Consider the following 12,543-nt stretch of genomic DNA (forward strand, 5'->3'; position numbering starts at 1 on the left):
GAGGCAACTCTGCAGTGTCACACAAAATTAAACTTTCTCTATTCTCCAGTCTAATCTCTCCCTCCACAACACAATCCTGAGGTTTAATCTGATTATGATCCTTCATATCACACTATAACAAATGTCCCCAGCTGTTAAGCTAAGCAGTTTAATGAGATACTGAGGAAAGGCAGAGGAGACACTGCAAACAAAGGCATTTCTTGCTCAGTCCCACCCCAGGATGTGGCACAGGCTACAAGGAAATCCTCATGCAACTAAAGTCATGTCTCTTCTCTAAGAGAAGAAAACCTGCCTTTCTGCAAGAGTTTTGATGGAGGAGTGTGCTTTACCAGGCAGGGTGGCAGATGCTCCGTGACTGGCAGCTGTGAGATATGACCACAATGTTGGCTGGCCATGGGGATTTGAACACAAGATAGAGAAAATGCAGCTTGTCTTTGTTCGGATGCTATTACATCTGATCTAAACATAAAAGCCCAAGACGTATCACATGGCAAATTAATTAATATAGCTGTTTGTTAATCCAAATGCAATCAGACACTTTTTTTTCTTCCTGCCTAGATAAGACCCACCCTTCCCCCTCAGAACTGCAGCTATAACGTAATTCCCTCTTGGTGGCTAATGGCATTCATAAATTACGCTCAAGATCTATTGTTCATTTAATCCTTTTTGCTGCTATTAGCTCTGGTCACTGATCTGTTACCTCTCCAGTCTATGGCATTGTAATGACACAGCTAGAAAACAGCCAAAGTCTTCAAGTTAGTGGTAAAAAGCTGGATTTGTGTTATAAGGAGGGACTGTGTCTACCATTAACTCAAAGGGAAGAAGTGGTGGAGAAATATAAGCCAAAGCTGGCTGTTGACTGGGGAAGTCAGAGAGGAACAGGCTGAAGCAGACTCATTGATTTTGGCCTGGCCTCAAGTCTCATGGAGATGATGAATCTGTTGGCCCACAGCTTTGGGAATAGAGTTCACTTCCAAGACAATCCAACCACGGCAAGCCTTCAACCAGCCTAACCTGGCTTGCCAAAGGAAATCATTGATGACAGTCGCTCCTCCTTTGAAGTTGCAGTTGTTTTTTGAGGGAACTTGACCTTTGGGTGTTTTTTCCTCTTCAGCACAGGGGATATACTGCATGGATTAGTACTATCAATGTGGCATGCCATTATAGGAGATACTGATGAGACCCCATCTGGAATGCTGCAAACCACCCTGGCTATCTGTGCTGAGATGAGTTACACTCAGTGCAGAGCAGGACTGGAACAGAGGTTTATCAGGGAAGAAGAGATCATAGAGTTTGGCATATCTAGTCATGCTCAGCTAAAGCCAAGAGAGCATATGATTATCCTTGTGATGCACAGACACCAAACCCTAATGGAGAGAGAGCAGCAGCTTGATCTGTATTGGTACAAACCAGACAGCACTGGCTGTGAACACATTTAGGCTGAAAGTTCAAAGAAAGCTCCTAATGATCTGTGTGGGTCTAAAACAGTCTGCCTGCCTGAGGAGCCAGGGGCAAAGAATCTACCTACCTTTGAAATAGCTCTTGGTTGATTTAGGGGAAAGGAAAGAAAGAGCAGCAGATGGATTAGGTGGTTGATGACATTCCTCCCAGCTACATGTCCATATCCTTTTAAAAGGGAATCACAGGAATTCAACACTGATGTTCAATTCCTTAACATTTTTTTACGAGGGATTTTTTAAATTTCCCCTGAGCTATGTTTTTGTTTTGGTTCATTACTAGCTTGGAACTGGACTTTCTTAAGCTCTCCTGAATTAACCAAACTTCTTCCCTGGAAGGCATTACCTAGACTTCTTGAGCTACAGTGCATGCTGCCTTGACCCTCAGGCCGCCCAGCTGTGCTGGTGACAACACTGGCACCAGAAGGGGCTATGACCTGCCCTTTGCAGCAGAAGCAGATGGGTGTAAGGCTGCCTGCACTTGTGGCAGAAGAGGTTTGTTTGGCTGTTTGAGTAGCTGGATAACAAATAGTACCCACCTCCAACAAGGCAACAAGAAAAATGCATTGGGCCAGATGCCACTAAGCCATGGCTTGGGATCAGGTTCTGGACCACCCTGCATGTAAAGTGGTGCCCTTCCAGGCTGAAGGAGGCTCAATTCAGGCTTCTCTGAGCTGTTGGCCTGTGTTGCTGCCTGTTTCCAAGAGTGGCTTCTCTGAGAACAGAAACAAGGAGGTATTTAGCTTTTTACTCCAGAAATCTTTAAGTTGCACAGTTGTGCAGCTGGTAATTACCATCACCCAGGAGAGCCTGAGAAGATGCTATTCTTTTTTCTAATTATTATAAAGCCTTTCAATCTGATTATTTCTTTCCTTGATGCATTTCCTCGTAATTTCTATTTATGAGGATGCTAAGGGTAAATTAGAGAATCTTTCCTGTGAAAAATACATACTGCACTCTCCGCAGGCCTGGTCTCTGGTGGCATCTCTGCATTCCTCATCACCCATCCAGGAGATGCTTTCAAAGCCAGGCTCTGATCCTGTCCTTTCTTTCAGATCGAAGATGTTGCTTGGAGCAGAACTGACAAATAAATACCTGTAACATGATGAAAGCATTGTCCATTTCTTTGTGCTGCAATGGCTTGGGTCAGAACAGGCTAAAACACATTTGCTACCTGGACCTGTTTTACTTCCTTTGCAACTATGCATATTACTCCAGCCAGAGAAGTCAGACCCCACAGAGGTCAAGGACACCACACAACTCCTTATGGCCATGGCACGGGTTGGCCTGATAGGGCAGCTGGGATCTCTTACCATGATTTGAGCACTGGGTGCTGTGTCACTGTCTCATGTGACATTGCAAGGACTTCAGATGAGAGTCCTTGGGGGTGAGGTATAAGAATAAAAAGTAGGTTTCTCCTGAAAACAGAAATTCTGGCATTGGTGAGGAGAAAAATACTTAGTGTGAAGGGAGAATTAGCCTGCTATCTATTACTGTCCAAGCCACTGTTTTGCTCAGAGAGGCCAGGCTGCTCCCACTGGGAACATAGTTTGCAAGGTACTCTAACTTCATTTCTTGGCACCATTTCAAACTAAAAATGGAGTATAAGTGAAGGTGAGTAGATGGTCTGTAATGGCCTCTGTGTACACTTGGGTCCCATGAACTAAGAGAGATGATTTGCACTCAAAAATGACCATTTCCACCAGAGCATCAGAAAACTTCTTCAGAGAAAATATCTCTTTTTTTCCTTTTTTTTTCTTTTTTTTTTTTTTTTGAGAGGGAGGGGAAGGGGGAGAGGGAAGGAGAATAAGAGAAAAAGAGGGAGACAGAGGAGCCTGAGGGGTAGGTATATATGGGAGTCATGGCCCAGCTCCCCATGAAGAGAGGGCAGGATCCTGATGGAGTTGGGGAGTGGCTGTTCCTGCAAGTTTCCCCGTTCCCAGAACCCTTCCTGCACTTTGCTTGTTGGTGCTCTCCCCAACCCAAGGCAGCTGGGAATTACTGCAAGCTCATCTTCTGCTGCAGAAAGAAATAAATCCATATTCTGGCTCTTGGAGCGGTTCCCAGAGTTTAGAGACTTTTTACCCAAGTCTTGCTATTTATTAGAAAGCTCTTTCATGGTCTCTTTTCTTCTCTCCTTTTTAGAATTAAATTAATCATGCTCATTTGTCTCAGCTCGATGATAAACTAACAAGATGATAAACTACAAGATGCTGATTTTAAGAGCAAGTGAGGTGTGTGTGCTTCAGAGAGACATTGCCCTCTAGTGATTTGAAGGCAGGCAATATAAAAGGACTAAAACATCACAAGGGTGATGTTGTAGGGTTTTATATGGCAGAGCAACACATTAAAATTGAAGTTTCAGACAGATGAAGGGATGCTGTCTGTGGTAAGGGCTGTGAATGCCCTGCAGCTGTAAGGATGCCCTTAGCACCCACCATGAGCCTTCTCAGCATCTCTCATCTCAGCTAAGGCTCCCGCACACGGCATGACAGTGAGGATCCCACATACCTCTCCTGCCCAGTCAACAGTTAGCAACAAGCTACTTGAACGAGCTACCTTTCATATGCCTTGAAAAACACCCTCAGTTAGCACTCAGGCTCAGTACCATCATCTTGTGCAAAGGCAATGGTGGCCACGAGCTCAGCCATGAGTCAGCCGAAATTCTCTCAGAGGTGCACTTTCATGTCTCGTGAACAGAGGGTTTCTGGAAACACTCATTGCACCCCAGTCTCATCACAAATATGCCTTTTAATTCCTCCCTCTTTTGCTTAAGTGAGTGCTTTGGGAATGCCTGTTGTTCTCGAGTGCTGCGCTTCACATGCAAGCAAGAAGTTCCCTTTTGGCCACTGTTTGCCCCTTCTTGTTTTAAAGACAGTTGAGTTAAGAAGTTAAGAAGAGAAAGCAAAACTGAGAAGTAAGCAAAAAGTCACTACCAAACATAAAGAAATTATGAAGGTCAAGATTTCTCCTTCTGTCCCTGACAGTGCCTTTGGGAGTCAGCAAACACTCATGAAAGTAATGAAAAAGAGAGGGCGAACAAATGGTCGTCACAGTTCTTCCAGGTGCTCTGAACAAAGATAGAACTTTTGATTAAACCTACTTCAAGAAATTCTGTATTTGTCAACATGATCACTTTTTGAAAAAAGAAAAATAAAACTTATTCTGTAGCCAAAACACAATGTGATATCCTCTTTTTGGAAGAAAACCTTGGGATGAGGGCATGATTTTGCAATCAGACTGGGTGTATAAGTGAAAAGCTATTTGCAGAGAGTTTACTGTAATAAGAAATGTGACAAGTATATTTGGCAAGTTTTTTTGAGGTTGGCTTTTGGGGGGGGATTTTTGTTTTTTGTGGGGTTGTGTGGATTTTTTGTTTGGTTTTTTGTTTGGTTTTTTATCAGAGACCTCCTACACAACTCTCCCACAACCACAGAAAACTGCCTCACAAAATCCCCACACAGACCCAACCAGACCTGCACTAGATGATATAAGATAGCATGTAGTATACCTCAAAGCTATGTCTGAGATGGAATTATTTCTTGTATTCTTCTACTTCAGTGGATACACTAGTTCCTTTTGCAAAGAACTTCAAAGAACTCTTTTCCCTCACCCTTTGCTAGTGGCCAGCTGTGTCGTGTCTTGCTGTTCTGGAGAAAAAGCTGAGGGATTTTTCCTGTGTCTTTGTGGTCAGTAGCAACGTACTTTCCAGGGCAGATCTTTAGTTTTATATGGTGACGAAGATATTTTCTGCAGCAGCATATGCTAGATGATGCACTTGCCTGTGTACCAACAAGAAAATAGAGCAAAAACATGATCAGACTTGGCTCAGAGCAGGGGTCCATCATTCTGTGCTTACTTGCTGGCTTTGCTGATTCATTCCTGGCTGTAAGAGGCTGCCACTCTGGCAGAGCAGCGGAACATCCCACGTCATGGCCCTGCAGCACACAGTGCATGCCCATGATTTTACTTCATAGCAGGCTGTGAACCACAGCAACTGAGGACTCTGATACGCAGCTGCATCCAAGTTAAGATGTCACCACTGAAACATTTTTTTCACCCAGCTACAAAGGGAGATAAATTTAAGAGCCAGAACTAAATCCCGAAAGGTTCTTACATCAGAGCAGTAAAATATCAAACTTGGGATTAATAACTCCGAACATTTTTCACTGTCCTTTCAAACCGCTTTTGTCCTCCTCTAACTTCAGAAGCCAGCCCTTCGACCACAATACAAACCCAAGACGAAACAGGAGACATTACTTCATTGCCACAGCTGTCTGACTCTGCTCGGCAGATTGGCATCTCCCTGGTCTTTACCGAAACAGCTCAGGAAAAAGGAAAGCCACAGTTTAACAGGAGGTGTCATCACAAAACTGACACTTGTGTCCCATTTAGAAAGGAGCCTGGAGAACAGAGGTTTCGCAAGAGAAGTTAACTGTTCAAAACAGTTCCACACAATGCGGTTACCCATGTGGAAAGGTGACTTGGAGAGTATTCCCAGGTTCTGAGCAAGGAGGGTGCTGGTTTACATGGTAGGATCAGGTCTGCACATGGTGGGATCTGATGCAAGAGACCAGTACAAGAATGACCACATAGCTGGAATCCTGCCTGGCCCATATCTACTCTGCTAAAGAACTGTAGAAGAAAGCCTCCTCCTATACTTAGGTGAAGGAAAGGCTAGAATAGAACAGATTAGAACAGAACTGAGTATATCAGTTGGAAGGGACCTATAACAATCACCCAGTCCAACTACCCTTCCAGGCTGACTAAAAGCATGTTGTCCAAATGCCTCTCAAACATGCTTGGGGCATCGACCACCCCTCTGGGAAGCTTTGAGCCATTTCCACGTGTCCTACCGCTGGATTCCAGGGAGAAGGGATCAGCACCTCCCTCTCCCCTTCCCCTCCTCAGGGAACTGGAGAGAGCCATCTCTCCATCTCTCTAAACTTGACAAGCCCAAAGTTCTCAGCCCGCTCCTCACAGGACATGCCTGCCAGCCCTTCCACCCGGTTTGTTACGCTCTGGACGCATTCCAGGACGTTCCTGTCCCTCTGAAGTGGCGGCAGCAGGGACCAAGCCAGAGCGCAGAGGCGGCGCTGAAGACTTGCGGTCACACCACAATCTGGCACAAGGGGGAGACGCTGCGCCACGGATGCTGCTCGAACAGCAAATCCTCTCTTCCACCCGCCTTGGCAAAGGAGAGACTGACATACTTTCCTGCACAGGTGTAACAAGGAAAAAAAAGAAAAAAAGCCAACTTTGGTTTAGTTTCACTGATTTAATAACATTAAACCCAGCATTCTTTACACTCATTCTACAACTCTGTTCTTTTGAAAGATTTAAATTGATTTTCTTTCTAAACATCCATAATATTAAAAGCACTGGGGGGGGGAGGAGTTGGAGCTAACAGCCTTTGAAAAATATTCTCCTTCTGTACGGCACCCAAAAAATACATGGGTGCTAAAAACTAGGGAAAGACCTGCTCCTCCTCCAGCCTGCTGGGTGGAGCCAGGAATGGCAGTGAAATCTGCTCTGGCAAAGCCCCGTGGTTGTATGGCACTAACACAACTGGCAAAGGCAAACAAGAAGAAAACATATTTGAAGGAATTGGAAGAAAAATATAAGTGCAGGAGAGAAAAACGAAGAGGAAGCAAAACCCCACTGTTCCTCCTCTTGCTTTTGTTGAGCTATTCAACACTAGCAGCATGGTTGTCTTCTTACTGGAGCAGGGTCCCATTGAATTGGAGATGGAGACTTCAAAGTGTCTCTGAGAAAGCTTCCAGCTTTGGGCACCTCAGAAATGTTCCTGTGTTCTTCTGCAGTGCTGGCCTGTGAGGCAAGCAGGCAATTAAACCCGCTGTCCTTGTGAGGAAGGCAACTGCAGCAACAATACACGTGCTAAATTACAGAGGCGATAGGCAGCAGAGCGAGACTCCTTTGCACTGCTTTTCTGCTTAAGTGCCACAAGACTACAGTCAGAGAACAAGGCAGTTGCCTGTTCTGACTGACACGAAGTTGGGTTTCACTGGCTGTAGCTTCCAGGCAGGCTGTCACAGTTGAAAGCAAATTAGATCAGCTGGGCATCAAGCGATACCTTCCATCAGTTTTCACCGCCCACTGCTGCCAGCTTGACACTTCTCTTTCATGCTGCATGTGCCAACTGTCTTACAAAGCCAGCTGCAACATCTACTGGAAGGACATGAAGAACAACTGCAGGTGGGGAGAGGAGGTGGAGGATTGGCTCAGGGTTGGGGTGAGGAGACCTTTGCCTGCCTCAGTCCAGGCAGAAGACTGGGTTCTCCAAGAAGACTGCAAGCTTGCTGGCCACGAGGTCCAGGTCACTGGTGTTGGCATATTTGAGCAGATTGGTGTTCTTGAGAAAGTAATGCTTGAGGAAGTGCTGGCTTACACACTTGTGCAACTTCTGTACCAGCCTCAGAAAGGCTTCAGGGAAGCAGCGCCAATCCTTGGTGCGTGGGTATTTTTCACACGTCCAGAATAGCACTGTCTGCAAGAAGCAGATGGGAGAGAAGATGTGTTAGAGGTTCTGTCGAGGGCTCACACAGCTTACTAAGGCAGTTTTAGTGCTGGTAAATGGCTGACAGCCTTGAAAATCAGAGAGACTCGTGCTGCTATCTCCCTGTGTTAACATTTCTGCAACAGAGGGGATCACAGTTAAAGCCTCTTCTGGGGACCAGGCAGAGCAACTCTGACATGCCTGGTTAGGATCTCTCCCCAGAGAAGCCCCACTGACTGAGCCAGGAGCCCATGGAAAATGATCTTGCTAAAATAATCTTAGCCTATTTACCATCCTCCAGCAGGAGCCTCTGTAGAAACGCCAGGCATTTTAGGCTGTAGAAAATGGCCTATTATGCAAGTGTAGAAGCCAGTAGGTGCAAGGAGGGAGGAAAGCTTAATGAGATTAACATAATTATTTGTTAGCTTCAGCTGTATTTGTGCTGAAGATGCACACAGATCTGCATCCTAAACAGACTGACATTCCAAGCAGCTCCTGCAGGTGCAACGCTTGCTTTCTGGTCAAGTGCTGCCTCTTTTTTTCTGGCATGTGATACTTACAGCATGTCTTATGTTCTATTCCCCCAAGTTTATTTTATGCAATTTTACATTTGAGAAATATGTAGTTAAAATAACAAAATGTCTGTGATTATTGTTCTTACAGTATTATTTTTACACTGCCTATGTTGCATTTTTTCAGACTTTCCTATGACTGAGAAGAATTTTCTGTACTGAAAAAGCCATACTGACTGCCTTGGTCAACCTGAAATCACTTTTTAAAGTACTAAGTCACCTATCCTGGATTCAATAATTCTGCTAAGTCCCTTAACTGTCCTCTGAATCCCAATTTTATTTTGCAGATTCAGCAACCCAAAAAGAGAACTAGACATACTGTGAGAAGTGGTTGAACTACAGTATTCAACTCTTCTGTTTCTACAGAGGTAGAATTTCATCTATAGTTGTATTGCTGACAAATTTCTTCCCAGACAGCTTTTCAAATGTGAACAATTTCTTTGTTCACAGCTGCAATAACCACAAAGCCTTTTTTTAATGTAACCAGGGAAGAAAGATACAGTGAGGAATTCAAGCTATAACTCTGTGAGAGCTATTCATCGAAGACTTGCAGAGCAGTTACCTTCTGTCACACTAAATCTACTTCAGCAAGACCCATGGGCAGCAGTTGCAATGAAGTTTCTGGAAGCAAGGGAAACAGTGCTGCTTTTCCAGTCAGGTGCCAAACAGGTGATTTATCCCCAGAATTTATGGAACTGTCCCTCACTGCCAGCTGTCTACCAGCAGCATAGAGTTGGTTTTCAAAATGTACCTAGGTCTTTTTGAACTACCACATCTTGAACTTCATTCCTATGGAGGTAAGCATAATGAGTGCTCTTACTTGGTCCTCTAAGCCTTTCTAAGTTTCTGGGGGAAGGATTTCCTCTGTCATAGAGGGTCTTTCTCATATAGAGTCTTGTTTAATCCTAGTTGTTGGATACCTCTGTTGGGGGAAACCTGAGAATGGGAAGAAACCTAACACTAAGCCTCTGCTCAACTGTTGGTTTATCCAGTGACTGTTTCTCTCATTTTACTTTCTTTTTTCTTTTCCTTTTTTCTGTTTAATGGAAGTAATTTTGAAAAATTGTAAACCAACCCTCTCTTGCAGTAAAAGCCTCAAATACAGTAACAGTAAAGAGCTGAAGAGCTTCTAAATAGCTTTTTATTTTGATCATGAGTCTGTGCAACAGCACTTCCTGCACATCTGCTTCATCAGCCAGAAAAAAAAAATATGTTGCTGATGGTTAAATGGTTTTCCACTTTCTCCTATCTATGACAGTTTTTCCAGGAGGTTGTTCTTACAGGCACTGAGAAGTTTTACATTCTGCTAAGCTATAATCAGCCTCGTCATCTCTTTTTTGACTCCATCTTGACTTGGAGTAGTGCCCTGCATATAAGAGCATTTGATGGTCACAAGCTTTTTCTTTAGGAGAAATCTTGGCATTGCATCTGGTTTTGGACAGCAAAATATCAGTAAGTACTGTGGAAAGCCGATAGCTTGAGGCTTCAAGGCTGCTCCCTGGCAACTCCAGGAGAATGGAGACCCAGAAAACAGGATTGCTCTACGGTCTGGTGCTGCCCTTGGCCCATCGGTATCTGTAGCTGTCAGATGTGGGGACACAGTCGTAGCAGAGTCTTCCATCTCTTCTTCACAAATCTTGTTTGAAGCCATCTTGAACCCTGAAGTAGGTGCAGGGAGCATGCTACCACCCCTTTCTTTCTTCCCTTCCTACCCCAGGTGAAACACCACCAGAACTGCAGTTTGCACCTAATTCATTAATAATGCTCACCTAAGACAGTTTTGTTGGTGCACATCCACAGATAGATGGATGTAGATGGCTATAAAACTATCACACTGAGATAGTCAAGAAGCAGGAGGTAAGTATGCAATTACAGACAACAGTACAATGCCTATGTGAAGTCAAAACAGAGCAGGGGCCTCAACTCTAACATTATTTATATTGCTGCAATCATAATGTTCCTACAGGCTTTAGTTTCCTGTTGAAGTTTGGAAAACATATATTTCCTGAACTTCTTGCCACTGTAAAGCAATGAAAAGGTACTGCAGTTTTGACAGCTACCTTAGAAGTTACACAGGTGCTACAGTGATTTACACCACAATATTTTGACATTGCTGGATGGAAGGCAGTGCAACAGCTACTGCAACTGTATGTTGATATCACAGTGATACCTACCTGAAGGTGATAAGCTGTGATGACAGGCTTATTTCCAGCACACCAGACATCCTCCTTCATCTGCCTCATGACCCTGAAGCACTTCATGCGACAACCACCATCTTCATCAAGTCCTTCCATGAGTATGTGCTCAGCACGGGAGAAGCACAGCTGCCAGTGATAATTGGAGCGGGCCAAAAGGTCGAAACCCAGTGACTGTGAACAAAAGGGGAAGTGTGACAGCAGATCAGAGGCAAACTTCTCTGAGCAATGCAGAGAGATGTTACAAAAAGGATGTGTGACATCTCTCAAAGCGTATTCTAAACAAGGTTAGCAGAGGCAGCAAATGAGGCATGCTCCCACCCTAATTCTTAGTCGAATAAACATGCATTTTGTATTGTTTCCTCATGTGCTGGTATCAGTTACTCCCAAGACATCCTGCTCTAGAGCCATCAGGTACAGTACCAGCAATGCCACTAAAGCAGAGGTGCAGCTCTGCAGGCACTTTGCTGTGAAACAGCAGGTTGTGCATCAGTGTGGAGCAGGCCTGGAAGGCGGAAAGAGACCTGCAGAAACATGGCAACTGGGGCTGAGCCAGAGTGCCAGAATCCAGCGACGACTGTTGTAGGGAAAGGTGGGATTAGGCTGGAGTTGCAGTTGCTGAAGGCTAATTCAAGGCAGAGCAGAACAGCAAAAATGATGCATGTCAGCAATGGCAGAGCTGTGTGCAAGAGACTCATGCAATAAATAGTTAACACAGGTTTTCTTCTGTAGAATTCACCACTGTAAGGGGGATAAAAATCCAAATAAAATCTGACAGAATATTCTGAAACACTTCACTAGAGAATACATCTTCCAGCCTTGCTGTTGCCTGCCATCACCATGCAGTTCTTCCTTTGGGAAATGACTGTCACCTGAGAGGTAAATTCCAGCACAGAGTTAATAGTTCTTTATACACTGTTTACCTTGATGCACCGCACTTTTTCCTGAGAAGGCCAACGCTTGAGGCAACGAGGCCACCGGGCCTTCTCGGGCCAGCAAGTTGGAATCTCCACAGCAGGGACCAGCTCCACCTCAACCTGGGATTCTGATGTCTCCACAGCCACACGGACCACTGAGCTGAAGCTCTCCAGCACCGTCACTTTACCTGTGAAGGAACAACAAGAGAAGATAATATAAATGAAAAGGTCCTTTTCTACAAGCCAACCTTGTAGATCTTGCAGTTCTATTGGTCTGTCTTAACACTTCCTCTTCAATGCCATAAGCAGAATCTAAGAAGAACTTAAATCTATCTAAATCTATTCTGGTGAACAAGAATAGGAAGAAGATGAAAGACCAACTAAGTTCTCAATTTTACATTCAATTACCATGCTTTTGTTTTTCTTTGTGGGTCCTCTTAAATCCTAGGATCAGCTTCTTAAAAATACAGCTAGATGACTGGTGCAACCTAACATTTCTAATGGTACAGTACAAGGAGATACTGCAGTTTAGAGAGGACCAGATGAACGCTTCATATCTAAAGATGTTCTTATTCCTTCAGAGAACCTGAGATCAAACCCTTGCCATATCACACTTACCATTGCCAGTCATTCAGAATGTTTTGTGGAGTATCTGTAAGTTTGGTTTCTGGAGATGCACTTGCACAGAATTTATGGGCTGTTGTGCAGAGCAGTCATAGAAAAAAGGCTAACTGATAGATCGTGGGGATGCAGAGTGTCAAAAAGAGCTACTTCTGAGGTGATTTGGAGGAAGGAAGTTTCTTCAGTGTGAAAGAAGAGTGGCTCATCTCCAAGAACAACATGCTCTAAGAGTGCAGAAAGGAAAGAAAGCTGCAACTAATGGAC

At 44.3% G+C, this 12,543-nt stretch overlaps 1 protein-coding gene across 4 annotated transcripts in view; it reads right to left on the reverse strand.

Annotated features, from left to right (window-relative positions):
- Positions 1-6,715: 6,715 nt before the first annotated feature.
- The window catches only part of SLC22A15 (solute carrier family 22 member 15), a 68,355-nt gene continuing 62,527 nt past the window's right edge, over positions 6,716-12,543 (reverse strand). For 3 of the 4 annotated variants that reach the window (XM_032679011.1, XM_032679012.1, XM_032679010.1), the window contains 3 exons: positions 11,665-11,846; positions 10,721-10,915; positions 6,716-7,965 (listed from right to left, as the gene is read on the reverse strand). In XM_032679011.1, the coding sequence (XP_032534902.1) occupies positions 7,732-7,965; positions 10,721-10,915; positions 11,665-11,846 (611 nt within the window). In that variant the 3' untranslated portion in view covers positions 6,716-7,731. Of the gene's footprint in view, positions 7,966-10,720; positions 10,916-11,664; positions 11,847-12,543 lie in introns of those variants that run through there. The other variant, XM_032679009.1, reaches the window with a different exon arrangement.

The sequence above is a fragment of the Chiroxiphia lanceolata genome, chromosome 2, assembly GCF_009829145.1.
Source record: "Chiroxiphia lanceolata isolate bChiLan1 chromosome 2, bChiLan1.pri, whole genome shotgun sequence".
Classification (NCBI taxonomy): domain Eukaryota; kingdom Metazoa; phylum Chordata; class Aves; order Passeriformes; family Pipridae; genus Chiroxiphia; species Chiroxiphia lanceolata.